This window comes from Poecilia reticulata, chromosome 13 (genome assembly GCF_904066995.2).
Source record: "Poecilia reticulata chromosome 13, P_reticulata-male-v2, whole genome shotgun sequence".
Taxonomy (NCBI): domain Eukaryota; kingdom Metazoa; phylum Chordata; class Actinopteri; order Cyprinodontiformes; family Poeciliidae; genus Poecilia; species Poecilia reticulata.
In genome coordinates this window covers 8309330-8336176 of record NC_088842.1, presented here as the reverse complement: position 1 = coordinate 8336176, position 26847 = coordinate 8309330, and the positions used below count along the sequence as shown (strand labels likewise).

Here is a 26847-nt window from a genome sequence, read left to right as displayed (position 1 = left end):
GGAAAAAAACAACTTAGAAAAAAGGAACATTTAGAAACTGATCTAAAGCTGACAGTCATGAATGAAAAGAATGTAAAGTTTTCAATACTTGCACTTTTCTTTTTTTTGCCAGAAGTCTTCCGTTATACTCTCGGTACAATATTTTTTTTGCGTACTGGATTAACTAAATATTAATTTCTCCATGAGAACATGCTGTCTCTTATGTAGATATTCTGGTATATTCCATCTGTAGAATAATTTGTGCAACATGTCATGACTAATTCACCCTCGATAATCCTGGGCTTGAACCTCTGCCCCCTTTATCCTTGATGTCCAAAGTGCTCTTTTTTGAGTTTATTTATTTTTTCTTACATTTAAAAAAAAAAAATTATCTGTACATCAGGAGGTCTGCTTGTGCTCCTCAGCAATAGTATTTAACTAAATATAACAACTTAGCTAAATAAATTAGTCTGCTACCCCTCGGTCTAATAATGACTCGGAACTGATTTGACAGGAAATTTTTTAAAATATTACTAGTTATATGTTTATTGTTGACAATACTGAAACACAACATGTCTTAAAAATGACCCAAAAAAAATACAATTAAAATTCATATACATTTTTGGACTTCTGTTAAATCCAAATTATGTAATCCAACATGGAATTAAAATTATAAACACATTTTGATTTGTATTCCACACTTAGACATCATACTTTATGTTTTGTGTATGAAAGTTGCATCAAAGTAACGCGAAATGTTCACACGCATATGCATGCAGTCTGGGGATACTGGTGCAAACACTAACAAGGAAATAATGTATTCGACTAATTCAAAGACGAAAAGGAGTCGGATGGAGTATTAAGTAGATGAACTTTAGTGAATAAAAAGGACGAACGAATCATACATAATGTAGGAATGAGTGTGGGAACTCAGCTAACATAGCTCTTTCTGGGAAAAACCCTCCAAATTTTCCTTTTTGTCTAACTTCTAGTTCTTCTTCTAGTTCTAAACAAGCATCATAGTCCATTCCACTAAAGGTCCACAAATAGTCAGTTTTGAACCAGAAACTAACTATCAAGTGGTAACTAAATCTATGAAATAACAATTGTAACTCAAGTAGTTAGTTATGTTAAATTATAATACCCCAAATAAGTCCTAAGCAAAAAGCAAATCCTGGTTAAACTGTTCAAGTCCCGGTTCCGCTTCGACTGTATGTACCACTGACGGGCAGCCCGGGATGGCATCCCCTTACTGCAGCCCTACAGCATGGCGCTGATCGGCCTGAAGAAGCTCAGGTGTGGCCTGGCCTGTTCACCAGCAGCGACCACTGGGGGATCTACTGCACCTTCCACGTGAGGCACAAATGAAACATTTTTATTTGTTCATTTTCATTTTTTTTAAAAAGATTATTTTTAAAGAAGCTCAGTTTTCTGTGAGTTCAAGAATGCAAATGTTCAACAGGACACGGTTTGGTAACTGGAGTCTACTTTTTCTGCCTATCAGCATGAGGAGTATTCTGTTCATCCAGATTTTTGTGTCTTAAGCTGAGTGGAAAGAAAAATTGTGGTAAAAACGGGTGCACAAGCAATAAGTAATGACATGACCAGAACATAAAATTCCTATATTGAGGAGACACTTCTATTTCTTATAAACAGCTGAAATTTTCTAAGTGAGAGTTTCAGTTTTTCAAACACTGCAACCCAACATGATCAAAATTGACCAAAATAAATGATTGAAATGGATCTATATTATCTACACGTTTTGCTTTTAAAACCAGATTACTAAAATATATGGTCTATGAAACGATGTTGTGATTTACTGACCTGTACCAGTGGAACAAATTGGATAGAAATTTAGAACTTTTAAAAAGTGCGCTGCTCCTTTAAGAGATCAAAGCCGGCGCTTCGTATCCTAGGAGAAGTTTTGTTTACTTCCGGGTTGTCGCTGCTGAGAACACCAACACGCCCCGAACACCGAACAAAGCGGATTAAAGTTCTGCGGAGATGGCAGAGGAGGCAGAAGACGAAATACCCGGTAGATGCATATAAACAGTGTTATATTACGGAGGCAGAACGGCGAGTTTCTGGAATATTAGCCTAGCATGTTGTTAGCTAGGCTAATTAGCTGTGTTAAACCCAACACCAGCTTCTGTATTAGCTCATAGGCTAAAGAAAACAGACATTAAAGTTTGTAATTTCTCCACCAATAACTTTTTCTGCTTCGGGTGTTGTTCTTATCTGGTTAGTTAAATTTACAGCTCAGAACATTTTCTTCTCTAAATCACGTTTGCTCTAATTTAAAACGGATTTAAAAAGTCTTAAAATATGAAAACTTGCGGTACTTGATGGCGGTCCTGAACTAGGAGATCAATTTAAATACAAAATACTGTATTGATTCTAAAAGGAAAATGAAATGTTGCAACTCTTAAGAATGTTTTAATTAATGTAAAAGTTATTAGTCAAACTCCACCAGTTTGAACCAATTTAAATGCTGAAAACAAGAGCTGGAAAGTTTTCCTAATGCAAACACTGGGGAGCATCCGTATTTTACACAAATGTCATCCATCCATTCATTCATCCATCCGTCGAGATGAAGGGTAAAGAGCAGATGAATCTTCTTCCTGGGTGTTTTTCTTGTTTCATTCTTCTTGATCTGATCTGGTTTTATGTTGTTGTTGTTTTTTTGTTGTTGTTTTGTTTTGTTTTTTTCCTCCGTGCCTCTGTGTTTTCTGCAGAGTCTGGAGCAGTTTTCACGTTTGGAAAGAGTAAGTTTGCTGATGACATGCCCAGTGTGTTCTGGCTGAAGAACGACGTTCCTGAGAGGATCGCCTGTGGAGATGAGCACAGTGCCTTGATCACAGGTAAACACTTTTCTTTTTGCTTCTTGTAGAATTGCTGCTGGGTTGATCCTGAGCTGCTGCTGCTGCTTCCTCAGGAAACGGGAAGCTCTTCATGTTCGGCAGTAACAACTGGGGCCAGCTGGGCCTGGGCTCCAAAAAGACGGTACAGAAGCCCACCTGTGTCAAAGGTAGGTGGGGGTCTCCAGGCAAAGGCCTCTGACAGGAAGTGAGGCAGGAAATGATCTGCTCTCTCCTCACTTTTCCAGCTCTGAAGGGTGAGAAGGTCCGGCTGGTGGCGTGCGGACGGAACCACACTTTGATCAGCACCGGTTGGTTCCTGACCCCAACCACAGCCCTGATCTGGGGGTCAGAGTTCAGCCGCTTCACTTTGGGTGTGTGTCTGCAGAGCGGGGACACGTGTTCGCGTGCGGCGGGAACGGCGAAGGCCAGCTGGGACTCGGCGACTGCGAGGAGCGGACCGCCTTCCAGAGGATCGGCTTCTTCCAGGCGCACGGACCAATCAAGATGCTGGCTGCCGGGTCCAACACCTCCGCTGCCCTGACAGGTGAGACAACATGACAGGTGATGTGTGGGTTTCCCTCATCTTCCATAGTCAGCATTTTATTAATTCTTTAAAGTTTGCTGTAAATATATTCAGCTCACATATTTTCTGGTATTTATTTAGAAAACATCTACTACATTTAATAAATCATATTTATAAATTAAATTGAAAAAAATGTTTTAACTGTATTTTGGATTTTTGGTTTTTAATCAAGAGATATTCCATATTTAAAAGGTTTAAATTAATTTTAAAACTGAAGCCTGTTCTTTTAAAAAGTTTGATAATACAATAATATTACATTTTAAATGCCCCATTTCTAAATTCGAACACTTCTTACTTTATAAAAAGACTTCAAATTTAGACGTGATAAAATTTAGAAAAGGTAGATTTTGAAATTTTAAAAAGATACTTTGGACAATTTTTTAAAAATAAATATTTTAATAATTGTGTTCATATATTGTATGGTATATTTATTTATTTATTATTGAAACACAATATTACCAAAATTAACATTTTCATTTAAAATTTTGAGTTTCTTTTCAACATTCATCTTGTTTATATTTACTTTTTTATTACACTTATAGTAAATATTATATAAGTAAAGGTGTTTATTAATTCCTTATTTTGAACGATTTCTCTGTAAATTAAGCTAGCCAGTGTTTGCTGTGTGAAGATAGCTGTTCATTGGCTGTCCCGTAGCGACGTCACTATGGTGACGACGTGACCCTGATGTTGTTTGCAGAGGGGGGGAAACTGTTCATGTGGGGCGACAACTCAGAGGGTCAGATCGGGCTGGGGAAGCGGAGCCAGGCGACCCGGCCGCTGGAGGTCAGTGTGGGCCGGCCGGTTAGCTGGATGTCCTGCGGGTACTACCACTCCGCTCTGGTGACAGGTGAGACTCGCCTGGTGACTGGTCTCACCTGGACCAGGAGACCGACTAATGTGCGTGTGTTCGGCAGCGGACGGAGCGCTGTTCACCTTTGGGGAGCGGGACAGCGGGAAGCTGGGGCTGCGGCCGGAGCAGCTGGCCAGACACCGGGTCCCGCAGCGGGTGGAGAGCATCACAGAGCCGGTGCTGCAGGTGGCCTGTGGCGGCAGCCACACGGTGGCGCTAACAGGTTAGCCATCACACACCGACTGGCGAAGAATAAGAGCTTTAGCGACGAACCTGCACGAAAATACAAAGAAAATGAACAAAAAACTAGGAATAAGTATTTAATAAGTATTTAATTTAATTGTATTGCATTTCTGTTAATTAATTGTTAATAATTTTATAATCTTTTTTAGGACAGCTGTCTTGCTTTTTGTTTTTATTATTAATAACCTTTAAATTCTATTTATTTAATATAAAATTTATGCTACGACAGACTGGCGACCTGTCCAGGGTGAACCTCGCCTCTCAAAACGTTCGCTGGAGATAGGGACCAGCAACCCTACTGACCCCACCAACGCACAAGGGTGTAAAGAAAATAGATGGATGGATGGATGAATAAAATTTATGTTTAAAATATTTTTTTAGCATAAAAATATTTGTTAAAATGAATTTGCCCTCCATTTTATTATAACTTTTCTTAATTAATGACAAATACTAATACTTTACATTTTTAAAAATGTATTAATTAATAAGAATAATTAAGCTTTATATTTAGTTTTATTTAAAAAAATGTAATCAATAAAATATTTAGGCTTTACATTTTATTTTCATATTGTTAATGCGTAACAGATTTTTTAAATTAAAATATTAAAATACTTGCGTATTTTATTATTTCTTAATAAAATCTAAGTGTTTTTTTTAGATATTCTACCTTATTTGTGTTATTTTATAACAATTTTAATAATTTTTCTTTTCAATTAAATGATCAGATTTTTATTTGTGTCTGAGCATTCCAGCATGTTTTACTGCTGTGTAGTAACCAGCAGAGTGTGTGACCTTTGACCCCAGACGGCGGCGACATCTACTCGTTCGGCCTGGGTCAGTTCGGCCAGCTGGGCCTCGGGACGTTTGTGTTTGAGTCGCAGCTGCCGCGCCCCGTCCAGCACTTCCAGGCGGGCCGGCCAACCCGGGTGACCTGCGGGGAGAGCCACACTGCTGTCCTCACAGGTGACCTCCGACCTTCGACCTCTGACCGGTTTGGGCTCCCAAACTTGCTCTGACCCCGCGGCTCTCTCTCCAGACACGGGGCTGCTGTACTCGTTTGGCGACGGCCGACACGGGAAGCTGGGCCTGGGCGACCAGAACTTCACCAACCGGTTTCACCCGGCCGTGGTTCCCCGCTTCCTGCCGCTCGTCGTCCAGGCTGTGAGTCGCTGCCGTCAGGTCATTAGGCTGCCGTCAGACCACCAGCCCTGACCCATCTGCTCCTTCCTGTCAAGGCGGCGTGCGGAGGCTGCCACATGGTGGTTCTGGCCCAGCCCAGAGAACCCGGCTGCTCCGCCGTCACGCTGGAGGACAGCGCATTCGACTTCCTGGGGGAATCGACGGCTACGCTTCAGCGCAGTCTCTCTGCCCGGGTCCGCCGCAGGGAACGGGTCGGTTCTGGTGCTGGTGCAGATCCCAACAGCTCCAGAACCAGCGTGGGCTGACGGAACCTCCCCGTGTCCTGCAGGAGCGATCTCCAGAGCAGTTTGGACCCGCGGCCCGTTCGCTGCCTGCCAGAACCTCGGGGGTCCTGCAGCCACTTTCTGCCTTGGGCCAACTGGACCAGAACCCACTGGACAAAAACCACAGGCCGGTTCTGCTGCCTCCGTCTGAACCGGATCAGAACCAGCAGAGCTACAGGCCGGTTCCTAATGGGACCCAGCACTTCGGCCAAGACGGCGACCATCAGGGTACCAACTTCAGTAAATCAATATATTATCATTACTATCATTTATCAATTTATTGATTGGTTTCTGATTTTGTCTTTTTAAAAATTATTTCATCCTTTTTAATTTTAGTTTCATGAACCTACTCACCAACATTTAGTTTATTTAAAAAGATAATTAAATTTTTTTTTACCCCTTTTGTGGTTTATTTTTACTTAACTCATTTCAGTGTTTTAATTGTCTTTGCATTTATTTAAATAAATAAAAAAAACTAAGAATTGTTCTAAATGTGTTTCACAAAGTCTAAAATAAAATTTATATTAGTATTTATTTATTCTTCAATCAATTGCTTATGTTTTTTTTCTGCTTTCATATTTTTTACAACTGTACATGTTATATTCAGGTATTTAAAAAAAATTTAATTCAATGTCTTACCTTTTAAAATGTATTATCGTTCACCAAAAATGTAAATTTTATTTCTGTTTTTTAAATTCCCTGTTTTTCAGAGAAGTATTTTAGCTTTTTTGCATATATTTGAATGAATTTAGAGCCTCTGTGAAGTTATTCTTTTTTTTCTCTTAACAGTTATAATTTCTAAAAACAAAATTCTAGTGTATCTAAACATTTTAAAATAAGTAATAGTCAATGTTAATATTTTATATATATTATATAATTGTACAATTAATACATAATCTTTTTCTATTTTAGTTTTTCATTTTAATTATTTAAGTTAAAACCCTTTTTTATTTAATTTAGCTATAATTTCAAATATCTGGATGTGAATGCACCAATAATCACTGGCTATTTGTATTTTTCTTTTATTAATCCAGGCTTTTCTACAGTAATGTACATTAAATGAGGCTCATTGTGTTGGATGGTGTGGTGCTCCTCAGGGCAGACAGGGGGCGATGTGGAGAGCCTGATAGACTGCGACAGCGTGAGAGGACTGGGAGAAACCACTGACTTCCTGAACCTGGTGAGAAATCTCTTAATTCTCCAGATGTGGAGCAACGCCACCTTCATCATCCTCATCCTCATGTCTGTTTTTACTGCCAGACTCATGTGATGAAGATGGATCCCAGCGACAAAACCCTCAGCCTGTCTCCACTGCTGAAGGTAAGCTAGCTGCAGAAAACAAGTTAGCTTCAGAAGGTGAGATAACTACATTAAGCTAACTGCAGAAGGTAAGTTAGCTGCACACAGTAAGCTAGCTGCTAAAGGTGAGCTAGCTTGACTGGTTTCCATCATCAAGGTTTGCCCCAGTGTATTATAAGCCTAGCGGACCACCAGGCTTTACTTGCGTTGCTTATTTATTTAAGTCTTTTTCAAAATATTTGCATTTTTTAAGGCTATATAGTTGGTGTTCAGGTATTAATGTTCAATCTTTCAATAACACATAATTATCAAGTGATATTTTCAAATTTCCTGCCAACTTTACACATTTTTTAACTCAAAAACACGACGGGCCGCTGGATGAATGACTGCCCTAGCACCCAACCACCGGGCTTAGCAAGTTTTGGGAGAAACCTTGATCATGTTAGCCCAGTTTGGTTCTGTTTCCTGCATGCTCTCCTCTAACGTTCGCCTCTTTCCGTCTTCATGCTGTCTGTGCTGGACAGAGGAAGGGTAAGCATGCTCAGCCAATCAGAGAGCAGACTGCTCAGCCAATCAGAGAGCAGACTGCTCGACCAATCAGAGAGCAGAGAAAGGACAGGAAGTTCTTGGCTAGCCGGGTGTTACACATCCAGTTCCCGAAGGGCGGCGACATTCACTCTCTGTCCGCCCAGCACAATCAGAACGAGAGGAGGATCAGTCAGAACCAACAGAACCTCTTGTCATTGGATCATAAGAACAAAGCAGTCAGACAGGCCGGGTCCAAAACCCAGCTGACTGGGACAAAACCAGCTGCAGACTGGGACAAGCATCCAGAACCCAGAAGGAACGCTTCTAAGTCCGGTCCAGCCGGACCAGAGTCCAAAGCTGGTTGGCTGACCATAGAGAGCTGTCAGCCAATCAGTGACGAGAGAAATGCTTCCCGCTCCAAACCAAACCCAGATTCATCAAAAAGATCCAAAAACGAGCGAAACAAGAAGGAAGCTGCAGTCCAGAGGAAGCGCTCAGGTGGGAGTGCGCTGGCCGGCGCCGCCACCCTGGCTGCAGGGGGCGCTGTTCTGGTCCAGCAGCTGGCGTCCAGGAGGCGGGGCAGTGCTCCAAAACCGGATTCAGATCCAGAAGAGTCTGAATCTCTGTCTGCTGAGGTCAGCCGCAAGTCGGCCGTCAGCATCAACGTCATTCCTGCATCAGAGAGTCCACAGCAGGAGGAAGAGGAAGAAGAGGAGGAGGAAGAGCAGGAGCAGGAGAAAAGGTGGAGAACCAGCTCAGATGAGGAAGAGGAGACTGGATATGCTGCAACCGGACAAGAGGAGGAGCAGCAGAAGGAGGATACAGACAGTGAGACTCCTCAAACAGAAGATCAGGCTGAGGAAGATGAGAGTACTACTGAGGAAGAGGAGGAAACCAGTGGAGCCACAGAGAGTGAAAATGAGACCAAAGAAAAAGTAAGCAAAGGAGGAGATATGGAGGAGGAAGAGGAAGGGTCAAGTCAGGAGACTCAGAGCAAAGGAGCAGTGAGTGATGAAGAGGGGCAAAGCAGTTTAAAAAGTGAGGAAGAGGAGGATGACAGCGACACTTTAAAGTCATCACAGGAAACAGAGGGGAGTGAGGAAGAGGAAGAGGATGCAATAAATAAGAGAGATGGTGAGGATGAGGAGACAGAGGAAGAGACAGAAGAGAATGAGGAAGAAACTGAAGAAGAAGAACAAGAGGAGGATGAGGAAGGAGAAGAAGAGGAGGAAGGTGACGAGAAGGAAGAGGAAGAAAGTGAAGAAAATGAGGAAAAACAGGAAGAAAGTGTGGAGGAGGAGGAGGAGGAGGAGGAGGAGGAGGAGAGGAGGAGGAGGAGGAGGAGGAGGAGGAGGAGGAGGAGAGTGATGGTGATGAAGACGAGAATGACAGTGAAGAGGAGGAAGAGGAGGATGTCGTGAAGAAGAGGAACACTCCAGTGAGGAAGCAGCAAAGCAGAAAATCTACAACTGGAGGAAGACGAGGAAGAGGAGTTCCCGGATGACGTTTTACCTGCAATAACATCAATCAATCAGAACCTGGTCTCCACGGAAACCTGAGGTCTTGCTCCTCCTCTGAAGCTCCATGGTGTCAGAACCTGTTTCCTCTCAGGTTCAACCCTGAGCTGGGTTTAACAGTCTGATAGAGTAGGGGAGTAGAAACAGGCTTTATTAGGTAGAAGCAGCCACAAGCTGCTCCCATTAAAACCAGCAGGATTTTTGTTTTTTAGAACTTTATAGTTACTTCCTAGAAATTACACAATTTACTTGACCAAACTTTAAGAATATTTTGTAAATCCTTCAGGATATTTCATAAAATTTTCAGAATATTTTCTAAAACTTTCCAGGTGTGAGTCACTTGTTTTGGTAACAATTCTGAGAAAGTTGAAGGCAGCTTTATTTCAAGTTTTCATCTCGATCGTTTACCAGTTAAAGAAAATAGGATTATTTTTAATGAACACGTCTGTGATTTCTGTGTTTTGGATCTTTAAAGTCATATTTCACAGCTTGATCTCTAAGTTGGTATAGAAGTTGTTTTGCTTTTCTTTTTGTGCGGTTTGTTTGTGACCTTATTTGACTTCCATATGCTCTAGTTTTTTATTGAGTTTTCTGCTTTTTAATAACTTGCTTTGACTTTACTCTCTGTGCCTTTTGCTTCTGTTTCTCTCATAATGTCATTCTGTTCAGTTCAGCTCAGCTGCTTTGCTCTTTTGCTTTTCTTTTTATATTTTATTATTTTCGCTTTGTTTACAAAGCGAGAATATTCTTTGTATATTCCAGATATATACAGATTTTTGTTTCCCGCAAGAATCTGGAATACAAGAAACGATTCCAGATTCTTGTATCTGGAATCGTGATGTCCGACTTTTTGTTCTTCTCTCTTTTGTTTGGAATAAATTGCTGCGTTCTCATGTTTTTAACATGTTTTAATGATTAATAAATCGAAGGTGCAATAAAGACTGATCAACAGCTGCGTTCATGTTCATGATGGTGAAGGCCGGACGGGAAAGCCTCCGTAGCAACCGGTCAGCATGTTTATGGCGGCTAGTGGTTGCCAGGGAAACCGGGTGTGCCTACAGCACCGCTCTGATTGGATCAGGCGTTCAGCTGACTGAGACGGACACAAAGTTTTCTAGAGGCTTAACAAAATCAGGATATGTCACGTCATATTTATACCCCAGGGGGAAAAAAGAATCGCTTATTAAAAGTTCTTACATCATTAAATAATATAATAATGTTTTAACAGATGACTTCTGTTATCATGTTCACTTTGTTTTTGTTTGTAGCTCACAGTAAATTCATTTACTGATAATATTAGTGGTTCTAAATAAAGCCTTCTAACGTGCAAAAACTTTGGGGTTTTGACTGAAAAAGCAAGTGAGCCAGAACGGCTTCCTTCTGGTGAACCAAGACTAAAAACTATTAGTTCAAGCTCTGATTAAATCCAGGTTTTAGATAAGTTTATGAAAAGTCAGACTTGGATCCAGTTTTTTGTCGTTCTGGTGAATTAAAGAGACTCCAGGCTGTCGGATCAACCCAGAAACAAACCAGCTTCACCAGATATTCTCCCGATTCCAGACTTTTCCGTATCGGAAAGCCATTATTAGTGAGTTGAAGCACCATAGGGGGGCGCTGTAGAGCTCCTAATGTTTTCACTGCCAGAGGAGAGGATTCACAATCAGGTTGGACCACTTTTCTTCCTCCAGCGACCCAGTTTGTGTGCTGGTTACCCCACCTTTACCCCCAGCTGTGTGTTTCCTCTGCTTGTGTAGCTGTAGGTTGAGTTTCCCAATTCCCTCTGCTAGCAGAGCGCTAGCGATTCCCAGCAGCTCTAAAAAAAAAAACAACAAATGTGTAATTTGTGTTTTACGGCCATCAGGATGCGGTGGAGACAGCTGAAGAAGAGGAGGACAGAGCTGGTGATGAAGAGCAGACTGGGACATCTTCGTCGGCAGAGAGTCCAGTAAATATAAGACATAAGATGTTTTTTATTTGCCATTATGTTTCTAGAACATAATGAAATTGGAGTGGTATCCTCAGAAATAGATAAAGTTTTAATCAGTTTTTAGGGTTCAGCAAATGGGTGAGTGTGTCTGCAGGGAGAGGATGGAAGATGGACAGATGGTTGTGCTCTTTATGTATCTGTATCGTTTCCCAGACGGTGGCGGTACAAGCTGTTTGTGCCCAGGATGGGAGGGGTCAGTGGCAGTGCAACTGGCCTTCCTTTGCCGTCTACCAGTACATATTAACTCCAGGTTTGGTAACTCACTCCCAACAATCCACTGGGCAGTTTTCACCACTCGGGTCATGTCTTTTGTGTCCTGGACCGTTCAGTTGCCACACCACACAGTCATACTGAGGCAGAGGAGGCTCTCAGTCATTTCTCTGTAGAAGTTCTTGAGCAGCTGAGCAGGGAGTTCAGCCCTTTTTAGTTTCCTGAGGAAGAAGAGTCTTTGTCGGGTCTTCCTCATCAGAAAAGAGGTGTGTTCAGCAACCAGTTCAGGTCCAAAGTGATGCGGTTGCCCAGGAATTTGATGTTGCCCGCGCACTCTGCCTCCTCCCCTCGAATCGTAATAAGTGTGTGCACTGTCCTCCTAGGCCTCCTGTAGTCCACTACGACCTCCTTGATCTTGCTGGTGCTGAGTACCAGGTTGTTCGGTGTCTCCTCTCTGTACAGGGTCTCATCATTGTTTATCAGACCCACTACGGTGGTATCATCTGCAAGCTTTGGAACCCTATTTGATGAGTGGATGGCTACACAGGCATGGGTGAACAGAACAAAAAGAACTGGGCTAAGCACACAGCCCTGCGGTGTTCCTGTATTGAGGACCAGGGTGGATGAAGTTCTGTCCTCTATTCTCACCACCAGAGGTCGGTTGTTGAGAAAGCCTCTGATCCAAAGGCACATTCATGTTGAGAGTCCCAGGCTTCACTATCAGCTTGTCTGGGCTGATTGTATTGAATGCTGAACTGATGTATGAACTGAACTGACTATGGCGCTGTGTGTCAGTGTGTGACCAGCGAGCGACTCCGACCTCTAACCCATAGCTTCTCTGGTCCCTGAAGCTGAACGCAGAGCCAGCTTCGCATCCAATCAGCAGCGAGTCTGAAGGAGCCACACCCCCTGAATGCTCTTCACCGGGAGGAGCCGAGGTCAGAGGTCACAGCCCCGCAGCAGAGCAGTCAGGAAGTGAAGCCAAAGCAGCCAATGGGGAAGCGGAGCTCCGCTCCGACGGTCGGTCAGGCTCCAGCAGGAAGGTAAGATGGTATGACATCATCACTGTGACCTGTAGAGCGGTGGACAGACTGTCCCTGTCCCTCTCCCCAGCTGGCCGTTTTCAGACGGCTGTCCTCATCCAGGTCCAGGCAGGTGGACGCGACACGTTCTGGAGCCTGCAGCCTGCTGTAGGAAACCAAACATCTGGGCCGGGGCAGCGGAGCCACCCGCTGGACAGGAGCAGAACTGCAGTAGAACTACAGCTCAGCTTGGTGACTTCCTGATACTCCAGAACCACCAGAGCCTTACAGAACATCCAGAACCTTCCAGAACGACCAGAACCTTACAGAACATCCAGAACCTTACAAAATCTTCAGAACCTTCCAGAACCCCCAGAACCAATGTTCTGACAGTTAGGTCCACACTGTGACAATTTTCTGTAGAAGGTTCTGATCCGGTTCTGTTGAACCGGACCTGCTGCTCCTCTCTCTGTAGAAAATGTTTCTGCTAATCTCAGGATCATTTCAGCCTCTAATAACTGTTCAGATTAGGATTAAATCTGCTTTCCAACTCCCCTTTTAAAGGAATGTTCCCCCTAAAACAGAAAAACATCCTGACCAGAATCAAATGTTATAAAGTTCAAAACAAAACAAGAGAAAAGTCCCAAAAACAAATTATAATGAAATGAAATAAAACATACAATAATTCCAAATATTGGAGAACATATATTAAAATAAAAGGAAATGGACAAAAACAAGTGAAGAATAAAATAATACAAGTACGCAAAAATAAGGGGGGGAAAAAAAGCAAGAATACAACAAAATAACATGTAATTTTACTATATCCTGTTTGTTTATTAGTACACAGACGGAGGGATGCGTGGTACCAGGTAATCCCTGGACAGCTGGATTAAATCAGGATGATTTAACGGATCATGACTTGGTGCAAAGCCAGTGTAGTTATTAATTACAAATAAAGCCTTTATTCACTCATTATCTCACTAAAACCAAGCAAACCAAACTACAAAACAGATTGTTCATTAAAACACTTCTGTACTCTCATTAATAATGAATTCATTTATCAGCAGCAGTATATTTACCAAATATTCAAACATTTTCTAACTGGAACTTGTTATTACACAAACTATTCCAGTAACCAGTCGCACAAAAGAACAAGCATTTTATTAAAAGCAGTCGTACGTTTAGGGATGCTGCACTCACCTCCAGGGGGCGCCTTGGCCACTCTAGTTTATCTTGCAGGCGGAGCAGCATTCTCATGAAGAATTTTATAAACTGAACAAATGTTTGCATAAAATACCAATTTATCATATTCGGGGAGAATATGACAGTGACATCGTCTAGATGTCATGAATCTCTAATTCATGATTCAACAGGTTTTAAAACTGTTAGCTTGCCTGCGACCAGTGAGTCATACAAGATGAAGAAACAAATCACATAAATGTTAGACTTTCAAAGCTTTTTGACGTGATTTTTAAAGGTTAAAGTTGGACACAAAGTCGTTCTTAAATTGGTAAATAAATTGGTTTTGACCAAGCTTAAAAAATACTAGAAACTCCTGAGAGAATTGGTGAAAGCTGTCCTATTTGAACAAAGTGATTCGTTCTTCTTGTGAAGCCGTAGTTGAAGCACGCTGCATCAACATCTATCAACTGGATAAAATGTGGAAAATCCCTTTAAACCTGGAAATCAGATGGAGCAGCTCTTTGCTTTACTGTTTAACTGAAACGTGTGATGTTTTCCTCTCAGCAGTTGTGTGTGTGTGTAATTATTTATTTACCCAATCTTGAAGCACATTTTGCACTTTCTCTGGACCCAGTTTTATATCCTGACATGTTTTATTCTGTTTTTTTATATATCAGATGTTTTATTGACAGTAAAAAGTTTTGATATGAAGCTGAATGCGTTTGTTTTTACTCCTCAGAACAACATCAGCACTTTCCTGCCTATCTGCTCCGTGATGCGCTGGAATATTTCTGGTTCTCGCTTTGTGCCAAAGGGTTGCCTGAACCTCCCAATGGGGGTGTTGAATGTTGTCAGGAAAGAGGATTCTTCATCTAACTCCATCTGCAGGAAGCCTGACTTTACGTCTAATACAGAAAACACTTTAGCATTGGGTATAGTGGACACAACTTTGAGTAAGTTCTCAGCACTGCTTGGAACTTTTTAGCTCCAGCTATTTGGTTCAGCGACTGATAACAGTTTAGAGTCATAGTACTGCATTTTGCACTTGTATCAATACTAGACTGCACTTTGCGAGACACGATATAAACGTCTACCAGCCATGCTACAACATAATACATTGCAGACGTGTGATTGTCTTATCACTAAGTAAAGAAGCGAGTCTTTATCGGCCTTTACTCTCGTGTTCCTGTTTACCATGCATTCATGCGTCTGTAGCCAGTGTATGGAACTGAAGGTGACCTAATTAGTCGTACTGAGCCACGAACACTTCTGAAGATTAAACTTTGAGGTAGCACTTATTAGGTTATTTTTAATGCATGAGGGATCACTTTGATGTAAAGCCATCCATCCATTTCCTATGCCTGCTTTAACCCTGCTGGTTTGGAGGGGGGTTTGGGGGCAGAGGGCGGCTAATGCCCATCTGGAGGTGTAATTTCTCTAGATCCAGGGTACGCTGCAGCCAGCCCATCACAGTACGACACGGAGACGGACAGAAAATGAGCCACTCCCAGCTGAGGACAGTCTGTTGGTAATTAACCCACCATGCCTGACTTTGAGAACATGGGAGAATGTTGTGGTACCTGGTGAGAATCCACACAGAGAGAACAGAAATGTCTAATCTGGGATTCAAACCTAGGGCCTTCTTGCTGTGAGCCAACAACTACTCCAACTACAGGAAATAAGTGCCTTAAAAATGAAATGTAGTTTAAATGAAATAAGTCAAGAAGCAGATTGATAAACGTAGAGAGGATCTATGAATTGAGTTAGTAGTGAACATGAATAAGAAACTAATTGTTTCCAGTTGTTTGCTCTTCATGCTTGCGCTCGTGAGGCTAACCAAAACAGCAAAAAACAGACTTTTTTTTTCCCTCTAAATAATTATAAATATCACAAACTTTAAAAAAAGAAGCTTTTATGTTTGTGGGACTTTGCTCTTACACCATTGATTCTATGTCCTCAGCCTGTATTGAACATGGAACTACCTTATTCCAGACTGGTAGAGTCCGGGGTATTGTTTCAGCTACAAAACATTTTATGGTTTCAATTAAGTAAAAATATGAGAGGAGTAACAGAAAATAAAGAACAGAGAAGAAAATAATATCTTTAAGAGATTAGCATCTGCACACAGACAAAGAAGACTTTAACTGCATTTCTAACCTTTATCCAAGCATTTGATAAGTAATTTTGACAAAAGGTTGTTTTGCTCTCGTTTGCTCTCCAACAACAATAGTCCTGTTTGGTGCCTCAAGAAACGTTTGGAGCAAGTTGTGTTTACTTTCTGATAGAGAAGCTAGAGGTGATCCAAAATATCAATAACATCAATACCAAGTTGATATCAGTATTGAATTGATACTAGCATAATAATATTGATACTTCAGTTTCAGATTCTATTTTGAAATGTTATTTTTGTATTATAGTTTCTCAGCTCTACCTCCAAAAAAATAAAAAGTTTCTTTTAAATTTTGCTCTAAAATGGTAATATTTAGCTTTTTGTCAATTTAGGAAAAATGCACAAAAACCATGTAAATATGTTATTAAAGTATGGTTTTTTTTGTATTTTAATACAAGTATAATCTGTCTAAATCCGGTTCTAGTTTTGAACAAAATAAAGAATAATGAAAAAATAAGAATAGCGATAGGTCAGTTTGACGATATATCGAGCTTAAATAAAAAAGTATCAGTAGCGGCGATACTGGTCCTGAATTTACTTGGTATTGGATCGGCAATATGCAGTATTGCAAACCTCTAATAGAAGGAGCAGCTTTGTGTACTCAAATCAATAACATTACATAGTTAATTAAATTCAGAAGGAAGAAAGTGGCATTAAATCTAACTTCAGCCTAAACGCCATTTTCAGGTGCTTCAGTATGTTTTAGGTGTCAAACTAAAAAGTATTTAGAAAGTTTAAGACGTTTTGTGTTATGTTATTGTGTAAAAGGAAAAAAAACTGGTTGCATTTGTAAAATCCAAGTTGTCCATGAGAGGTTACTTCTTACAAAACATCAAACCTAAAAAGGTAAGAAACAATAGAGCAAAGTTAAGTTTTACGACCAACAGGCAGAGATGAAATTTCCCGCTGCCAGGGGGCGACACTGAGCAGCTCAGGTGGGGTGAATAAGCTCCCACAGTTTACAGTTGGAGCAGGACAAGAAGGAGCCGGGCTCACTCCAGGGACAAAGCCCAGAAGTGAAGCTGTTTCAACCCGAACCGGGAGCGGCGGGGGGAGGACGAGCCAACTCAAAATACTGCACACCTTGTTAAAGCGGCGGACGGAGCACTCTGCCATGCCAGCCGCTGTCTGCAGGCGGGATGGCAGGAGGAGCCGGAGCTTTACTTGCAGACGTCGCCCTGCTGGTTCGCTCAGCGGACAGTTAATTGTCACCTGAAGGCAGCTATAAGCGGCAGTTCGGGGCGGCGCGGCTGCTTTCTGGAGTCAGCTTTCAGAGAAGCCGCAGGAGCAGCTGGTGGATGTTGCACCATGGAGGTGAAGAGGAAACTTCGAGCCATGCTGATGCTGATATGGATCTTCCCAGGTAGGCCAATTAATTCATCAGGCTCCACTGAAACGTGTATTAGTTTAATTTTTATTTTTTATTTTTTTTTTAAGTGAGATTACTTAAGTGAGAAAGTAAAAAAAAAAAAACATCTTCTTGAAGAAGCTTCATAGACAAAACAAAGCCCTTTTAAAAAAAACTTCTCACAACAAATAAGTTTTAATGTTTAACTGTAAAAAGATGAAGTTAGCTCAGACGCGCCTCCACAACTGGAGCTCCTCGCTTCAGTTTTCGGCGGATTTAAAGGCACCACCCGGTGATGTGTCATTTTAGCTGACACAGGCATGTTCACAAAAACACAGCTGAGTGATGCGATGTGGAGCTTAATGGCGCAACGAAAACTACGTTTTTATAAAGCCCTCCAGAGGAGAAAGAAAAAGCTAATCTTGCCTCATTTGTATTTATGATGATGACATCACAAGAGGCACAAGAATTGGCATTAGTATACACTGCAGTGGGCAATCGGGACTTATGACAGATTTTCTACATCGATTCTAAAGCGGTGGTGTTGGATATGAGCTGCAAGGGGTTCAGCCTCTTCTTGCCTTCGAGTTAGAGTCTGACTCTGATGACCCTGAAGCCACGATGGATACGGCTTGAAATTTAATCAAGCGGTGACAATGTCAGGGATCGCCTTCGGAGTTTGAAATTTGTTTATTTGTGTGACACATTAACACTCTTGTGATCGTTTTGCACTTTTTACTCCTTCTACATACCTTATGCTGTTTAAACAATTAAGCAGACAAACTTGTGATGTTTAAGCTGTAGATATAAAAGTTATATTTGGCTTATTTTTCCTTTCGTAAAAGAACTTTTTGGTGGCACATCGCTTCGACATCATTTTCCGATTTGGTTGGATTACAAATTGTCATTTACAAAGTGGTAAATCGTTGCCTTTTTCCCCACCCAGAGGTGATGGCTTAACCCACTCTGCTGCTCAGCTGAGATCCTATACATTCCCATTCTTTTAAAAACTGCCAAAACTTTAATCAGCAACTTATGCATCACAATGTAGAGAAATGTGTTGTTATTCACACAGTGTGACATATAAATAAATCTTAAACTCTATCCATGTAGATTTTTATCAACTTCAAAGTCTACCATGCACAGGCTTAACACAGCAGTTTGGAGTATTATTTCTGCTTAGACTGTAATTTTGTAGCTGATTTTCAGTAAAATTCTACCCGATTTTTTTTTAATGCTTGTGCTAATTCTTCCAGTCAAATCTGCCTCACCTCTGGTATCTAAATCAAGTTAATCCGCTCACCTCACAGCATTCGCACGGCATTTCTGCACTTCTGCATTTCTCTGCTTCTTTTTAAATGTTTCCATCTGATTGGGGGGGTTTGTATCACCTTTCATAGTTTTGAGAGTGCAGCTGCTCAGCATGCAGTCTGAACCCGCGCTCCTTTAGCTTGCCTTCCCTTTCTGAGTACTGAGCAATGGGATTTTTTATTTTATTTGCAGAGCCACATATAGCTTTGAATCCATTCCACTGTTGACTTTTAATAACTAAACAAAATTGATTCAGGAATGAATCAGTATTTCCCTTTGCTCTAAAACAAAGTAATAGAAATTTAATTAGGCCAGAGTAGCAAAAGGCCTAATGTATATTTGAAATGTTTATTATAATTCTCTGCCACACAGATGGGCCATTTTGAAGGCCTAAACATACATGCGAAAACTCAAATTTTTACCCAAAATCGCCCTCCACGTGAAAAAGCTGAAATCTGGTATGTGTAACCCTCCAAAACAAAAATAAAAAAAAAATAAAAATAAATAAATCTTCTCCTGGAGGTATGCCCTAAACCCAACAGGAAGTAGGCCATTTTAGCTCAAAGTTCATTTTTAGGTGTTGCTGATGACCTTTAACAAACTCCTTCAGGGAATTTGAGCCATCAGCTACATACTTGACCAATTTACTCTTAAGGCATTGGAGAATAAAAGTTATCAAAAGCTTGCATACTCTAGGTTGAATTACAAACTCCAGGTGTACAATTGAAAAAAATTAGCCAAACTTTACCAGGTGGAACAGCTGAAGCATCTTTTCTATTTTTACAGTAATTTAGAGTACATGAGAACAGCAATGAAAGAGGAAGTTGATCACACCTGTCACCAGATTCATGTGCATTTGGAAACTTGATTTTTATACATTTTTCTTTGATTAAACATTTTAAAATGAGTAAGAAAAATAGAAAAAAACCTGGACATTTTCAAGTTCTATAGTGATTCCAGATGCATCTAAAGTGAGTTTGAATGATTTTACAGAGTGGGCTGGCAAATAACTTTAGCACTCAATTTAGTGATTCCCTACTGACTTTTATTAGTCGTTTGTTTCCTTTCTCCTGCTCCCTCTAGGAACATATCTGAAGTCAAATACAGGGAAACGAGCTCACTGACAATTCATGAAATAAGGTCTATGTAATTTTTATTGCTATGAATTCCACTGTGGCACAGCCTGCTTGTTTCTGTGTGTGTTTTACCAGAGGTTCCCTTTTAAGCTTGCAGCAGAGTGCTTCATTTTAAGAGGGCATAATGTTGTTGCACGGTTGAATGCTCGAATGAATTTCAAAGAAGTCCAACATTGTTAGCTTTTGTGCTCTCTTTTGAGGGTTAATGTCCCCTGTGAGGGTGAAAAAGAACGTAAAATCTGCGGTGTGGACCTTAAGGAGCAAGAAGTCATTAAAAACGTCTGGATAGGAAGTCCCAGCTGTCAAATTAAGGAGGCTTACTTAATGGTATTGGTCATAAATCCTGCATAAAGCATTGGCTTATGAGTACTGTGACTTGTGCGCATGAATAGCAATGAGTTTAAAAAATAAAACTAATCTTAGGGAATAACCAGACAATAAGAACCACAGGTTTTCCCCTCTCTCTCTTTTTCAGAATCATCTAAGCTCTGCTCTTAAAAGCTCCTCTGACTTGGACAGTCTTGTTCCTGTCAACTGTGCGGCTGCACAGTTTCCTAACAGATGTCGGCTTCCTCTCAGAGCAGAAATCAAACTGTTTTCTTACGTCAGGAGTTGCTTGGTTCACGGTTACCGTCCAATCAAAGAGCAGCACCGGAACACGCTTACAGGAAGAACATTTAAACCCTTTTCAGGTCACTTTCATACAACGCCCTGCAAATGTTTTTTTTTTTTTATTATACCCATGGATCTTTTTCACATTTTATCGCGTTACAACCACAAATTTCAACGTATTACATTGATGCTTTATGTGACAGGCCAACACAAAAGTGGTACGTAATTGTGAAGTAGCTTTAAAATGATCCACAGTCTCAAAAGAGTGGTATGCATATGGATTCAGCCGTCCCTACGTTTATGCTGCACAGAAACACTTCATGTTAATTATAGCTTCATGTCTTGTGAACAGGCATATCTATCGCCAAAGGTTTTTGACCTTTTCTTTTTTTGCAAAAAGCAGTTCAGCGTGTAAAAACTAATTTTCTTCCTGCTGGAAAGTGAACCGTCAGGCTATTTCCAAACCTGCCCTACTATTTAGCTTAGTGATGGGAAATTATTGTATTGCCAACTGTATTAAAAATGATGTGGGAAGGTTTCACGTGCATCGATACTTTCGCAAATCTCTGTAACTTCTAAGCAGTTTGAGATTTTCCTCAAGCTAGAAAAGCCACAGTTGGAGGCTGTGGCTTTATTTGTAGCGAGCGTCTGCATTGAAGTTACTGTGGCGTGGCATTACATCTGACTTGCTTTGATTTGTGCTAAGTGGAATGAAATGAATAAACTCAGCTTGCAGCTCACTGGAGAGTAACTGTTTGTGATGATCAAATGGCCTTCTTAATTGGGACGATGGATGTTGTTGTTTTTGCCGGGTGCAAGCCTGTCAGAAACATGCCTGTCTGAAAAAGGATCTAACGGAGGGAAAGGCAACCCGGCTTGTATCGATGAAACCCGGCAACTTGTTGGCTTTACGTTACGTAATTACCAAGTGAAATAAATTTGAGTTGCTCATTAGGCATTCTCATGTTCCCATTAACTGCAAGAACAGTTAAATCCAGAAGCGTTTGCCGATGCCGAAAGACGGCCGCCCACCTGACGGCTCAGATCGCCCTGAGGTCAGTGACAAGGTGAAAAAATAACTTTTTGCTTGGCCCGGCTATTAAAAGCACCGCCCTGTCCTCGGCTGATTGTGCTCACTGAGCGCCGGTTCGTGATGAGCCACTTGGCCGTGGCGTAAGCTGATGTTTGCGAGCCAGCTGTATCCCCCCTCCCCTTTCAGAGAGTAACTCTCCGAGCTTAGGGTAATTCTGATTATGATTAGCTAAACAAGAAATTAGTCGGTCATGGTCCAGACGTTAAACAAACAGCGTTCCCTGTAGGCTGCTGCATGAAAATTAACTATCAGTGCAAGTCTTTGGCAGGCCTCAGCAACTACCAGAGGACGGAAATCAGAATTTCAGCCATAAAGCTCTTTATTCCCTTGGATATAAACAATTTCTGGGCTGGTTGACATTGACGTGTGAAAGGATATTTATGGTTAAACAGTTTGAGTTGTTAGCAGAGACTAGATGGTGTAGGTTTCTCTTTATATTGCTTTGTGGGGATTACAAGTTTTTTTTTTTTGCATAGACAGAAAAAAACGAATACATTCAATATGCTGTTCATCTCCAGTATTTGGGGAGAAAATATTCACGGACATTACTGTGTAGCTTTCTGGGCTTGAACTTGCATGCATCTGAAAGTCTCCTACGCTTTACTGAACACAATGATGTCAATTTTGGAGTTTACAAGGCGTAACTGATTTCTATCATGAAATCCCTTCTCCCTTAAATTGCTTTTTATACCAACCACACACCAATTCTAGGAGGAGATAGTCCTTCCTCTCCACTGCCGTGATGAGATTGCAATGTGAGAGCTCAGACAGAGTTCAGAAGACAGTGTTTGTGTGCTTTCTAAATCTTCCTTATTGGCAAGATTTCAGTGGCCTGCCTCTCTAATGAAGGCATGAGAGAGAGAGTGTTGCTATGATTGTGTTGGGTTTTAACGCTTTATCTCTCCGGCACCTGTTAACTCCTTCGGTTTGCAACCATAAATTCTAGGCGAGTTAAAATGCATCACCTACAACTGCCTTTCATGTTGCATTTAGACAGGAACGGGTTATCAGTATCGGGGTTTTTATTTTTCTACCAAAGTTTCAAAAAGTTATGAATCCATTCTTCCATCTATCCATTCTGTTCGGCTTGGCACTTCTCTCTTCGCAGTGGGGGCTGGTTGTTTACAGCGCAGACAATTTTGGGAAAGTTTCATAGCGTCCAGCCTGTGCATTACAAACGCCATGGGCAAACGTCAGCAATTGGGTGAAATGTAAAACTTCAACAGAGTCCACACTTCCAGGAAGCGATCGATCATTTCTCAACAGTCAAGAGTCCAGACCCTCTGTATGAAGCAAATAGTATGAAACCAGGCTGATACTTGTATAATGCTTTATCAAGTCCAAGGGACACCAAAGTGTTTCACACTACATTCAGTCATTCACCTGTTCATGCAAAACATTCACCCGCTGACAATGATGAGCTACTGGATTGTAGTCACAACGGCAGTCTGACAGAAGCACGGTTGCCTTGCACCGGCGCCCCTGGGTCCTCTGAGCCCCACCATTAGGCAAGGTGGGTGAAGTGTCTAGGACATAACGACTGATGCGGAAAGGGCAGGGGTTCGAACTGGTGACCCACTGGTTACAGTAACAACTTCTACTACCGTCGCTCAATAAGGACTCTATTGTCCTATCTGCCAAACATCTGCTACCATGGAGGTTTTAGGAGAACTGAATGGCGCCACTCTCCCCCAACACACACTCCTCAGACTTCAACCCTCAAACTACAAGTGCAGACATGAAGGATCTCAAAGCTAGAGAACCATTTTGTTCCCCAAGACCTCAGACTCCTCAGTTGTTTTATATTTGATAATCATACACTTCTACCTTATGAAACCGTACTCACACGTCTGGACTCCTATGTATTAGCATCGCTCATTAGGTAGCCCAATTTGCACTGTGTTTGGACACCTACTTCAATTTATGGTATTCTTAGTATTGCTATTTTTATTTGTTTTAATATTTGTATATCATTATACAAGTTATCAACTGGTATTCTTGTTGGTAGCAAACAAGAAAGGTTACTGTGGAAGAAAGTTATAACATAAATACATATATTTATAATCTTTGAAACGGGTCTGTCTGTCATGAAAGGTTGAGTCAAGCTGTTGTGTTACAGAGTTCTGTAGTTTAACACAATTGTGTTTACTTCTGACTTAATTTAAAAAAATTAACTGAAAGAAAAGCTAGCTTAGTTTGGCACAACTTTCATATTCTGAGTGCTGCTGTTAGGACAACCTGTTACTGCTCAAGTAGGGTGCATTCACTAATCATCTCATGAACTTTATGGACATTATGATGATAAAGGAAAGAGATAAGCTTAAAACTGATTTGTGCCAATAGACAAACCAAATCCATTATCCTAACTTTATTAAAAACACAAACAAACAAACAAAAAAACCCAAAAAAAACCTCTCTCTTCCAATTTAATAGGATTAGGCATACTTGCGGTTCAGATTAGGATTTCCAGATAAGTGGAGAATTGGACAACCGTTTCAGATACAGGGGATATAGTGAGAGTTGGATTTAGGCAGCTGCCTCCTAATTTTCAAACGCATTATGAACTGAAAGTCTATTGAAGCAAAGACTGACATTGAAAGAATAATATGTCCGTTTCATAATTCACCTGTTTTACAGGAAAAGAAAAGGTGCAACCTTCAAGCCTATAGTAGTGTGGTCTTTGTTGGCATTTTTCTTATTGTGATTCTTTGCTACTTGTCATTTGTGATGGACAAAGAAAGCATTATTCTTTGATATGATATGAAATATTAGATACATATTTGTTCACTTATAGTGTCTGGAATATCCTCCTGCCTACCAGTAGTTCATTTTTGTCCTCTGTAGAGGACATTTCTAAACTTGAATATCTCCCACCCCCTGCATTCTACTGAATTAATTTCTTTTGGTGTCTGGAGAGGACATTTAGAGCTTTTCAATGATGCCACATCTGAAGGGGAGGGACTTTTGTACGTACCTTTTTCTAATTCATAAAAATGGCACTTATCAGTAATAACACATTTTATGGGAAGAGGCAAAGTAAGTGCATAAAACCTTTTATTACCTTATTGTGGGATTTTAAAAAATTGTGATTGAACAATATTTTTTTTCCTGGTAGTCAGGAGGTTAAGACAACTTGGGTGCCACCTCTTAAGTTTCTACACCATGACTTGCAAACAATGGACAAATGTGTAAGAATGAGAGGTGTTTTACATGCAGAGCTACTATCTTTCTTTCTTTTTTTGGTATTTTAAAGGCCCCATAAATAAGAATTTTGAATGTAATAGGTCATAAATCAGAGAAAATGTCTGTTTATGGTAAAAAGACTTCTGTCATCTCGTATCAGCAACACCACTCTGCTTCAGCAGCGTGCGGGGTTGTAAAATAGGTCTTAACCCCACGGGACTCTTTAAGGTACTTATGTTTAATTGGGGGATAGCACAATAACACAGTGTGCCACTACCATCCTTACTGACTTCAGCAATCACCAGATAACTTTTAATGCGAGGTCAGTTTTTTTTTTTCCAGTGGAATCATTTCTGACTGAGCTTTTTTTTTTTTTTTTTAGAAAGCACTAAACATTTTTTTTGTTTTACTAAAATTTTGAAAATGTCAAGGAAAATGAATGGTGGATAAATTAGCTCATAGCTTTGACTACAGGCTTCTGCCAGTAGAAAACGTATTGAAACAAGAATAAATACTTAATTTTTATACACACACTTTTAGAGATTCATCAGTAAAGCTGTAATAAGATGGTCAAACAATTTTTTTCTACATTACCTGCATCAAGACATTTAATCTTAATTTATGGGAATATACATTTCAATAAATGGAAATCTGACAAAGCTTTTATTCATAAAATGGGGACAACATTGTAGTTCCTTCATTTTTCATCAAACTGGTTCACATTTCTTCCTCTTATATTTTACCTTCCTTTTAAAACTGAATTGTTTTTCTGGAATTTTGGAATGAAGGAGGAACGTCTTTAAGAAACTGGTGTAACTTTCTGCTGTAATTGCAATGATATCTTCCAATATTGCTCAAAGCTAAATTAGTCTCTTGGTGTATGTAAATCTATGAATTAAAAAAAAGTATGAAAACCATCTGTGAGCAGCTCTCTGGTATATTAGTCTGACATTTAGCAAACATAAATATTTGTGTTATCTTAACTGATCTAAAGCAGGAAACGTAATTCAATTTTGAGACAGTTGGAAAAAATAACGTTATGCGTCTTTTTATAAACTATTTTACACATTATTTGGTTTCAACTACGACATTTCCCAGCATTTATTTTAAACTTGGTTGTTTTCTGTGAAGCAGCATAAACATGTCTGAAAGAAAAAATACATTCAAAGGCCTGGCAGATATGATGATCTGGTATTTTAGCTCTACGTTTCTTTCAAGAAATGAACTGATTTACTCTGATTTGGGGGGGAAAAGCACTGATAAATTCATTATTTGAGTTCTGTTTATCTGACAAAGTGCTCTGGCTTTCTCCACTCCTGCAGGGAAATAAGCAGAAAACATCCTGTTATCACTCCTCCCCTGATGCTGCACCTCTTCCGAATTACGTCGTTCAGCTGAATTTCTATACTTCTGTTGCAAACTGTTAAGTCACCACTGGTTTCAGGCATGGTTGCGTATGTGATGCCAACGCACACCTCAGTGTGTGTGTACGTGTGTGTTCTGATGGCGAGGCCTAATTGACCGCCTTCTTCTCTGTGTGTCGTGAACTCTCGGGGAAGACCCCTGTGGAGCTGCGCAGAAAGAGCGGAGGCAGAAAGAGCCGGAGTTATGCAAAGAGTTCTGTCATGTATAACTGGGGCAAATTAATTGGCTTATGCTCACAGCAAAGATGACAGTGGAGAACAGACACATGCTCCAGCAGCTGCTGCTTGTTTGAATTCATCCTGACGTGGATGGATCAGAACATGGAGTTATCAGCGAGGACAGCTGCGGCGGAGGAAGCTGACAGGTGTTGATTGGATCTTTGCGTCCCGGCTCGCCGAGCTGACGTGACTTGAGACAGGAGATTGCTGATGGGTGTGGAAATATGGTAGTGCTGACAGATCCTTTAGCATTCTGGCACATAATCAGCTGTACAACTGCTCATTTTTAACTTCAGGTCAGAACACGCGTACGCCAAAGCTGAAAACCATTGACAACCATTTGATGTTTATTAAAAAAGCGAAAAGGGACAAAAGTAAAAGTCACCAACTTACTCTATTGTGTTGGGTTAGGTGATATTACAGCTGTTGTGATAGACATGTGATTAATATCAATGGAAACGATATCCAATAGAATGTTGATAATTTCACTTTACTTTCATCCAGAACCACACAGCATTCTGGGGTATATAGGCAGAGGAACGTTAGTTAGCTAAACTTACTTGCTCAGGTTGTTGTTGCTAAGCTAACAACAACCTGCTAGCTTAGCAGCTTGTTGAACAGTAG

The 26847-nt window shown here is 40.7% G+C and overlaps 2 protein-coding genes across 3 annotated transcripts in view; both read left to right on the top strand.

Annotated features, from left to right (window-relative positions):
* Nucleotides 1-1721: 1721 nt before the first annotated feature.
* LOC103474262 (X-linked retinitis pigmentosa GTPase regulator-like) lies at nucleotides 1722-9134 on the top strand (the record flags this gene model as incomplete). The annotated part of the gene is made up of 14 exons (XM_081614668.1): nucleotides 1722-2014; nucleotides 2715-2840; nucleotides 2915-3007; nucleotides 3086-3148; nucleotides 3226-3384; nucleotides 4124-4273; nucleotides 4341-4499; nucleotides 5324-5482; nucleotides 5556-5680; nucleotides 5755-5910; nucleotides 5988-6210; nucleotides 7080-7162; nucleotides 7243-7302; nucleotides 7806-9134. Coding segments are annotated over exons 1-14 (2916 nt in total), but the record flags the coding sequence as incomplete, so codon positions are not given.
* Nucleotides 9135-16812: 7678 nt separating this feature from the next.
* Nucleotides 16813-26847, top strand: part of esamb (endothelial cell adhesion molecule b) — a 72330-nt gene continuing 62295 nt past the window's right edge. Inside the window, exon 1 of one of the 2 annotated variants that reach the window (XM_008425012.3) lies at nucleotides 16813-17260. In XM_008425012.3, the coding sequence (XP_008423234.2) occupies nucleotides 17206-17260 (55 nt within the window). In that variant the 5' untranslated portion in view covers nucleotides 16813-17205. The remainder of the gene's footprint in view (nucleotides 17261-26847) is intronic. The other variant, XM_008425013.3, reaches the window with a different exon arrangement.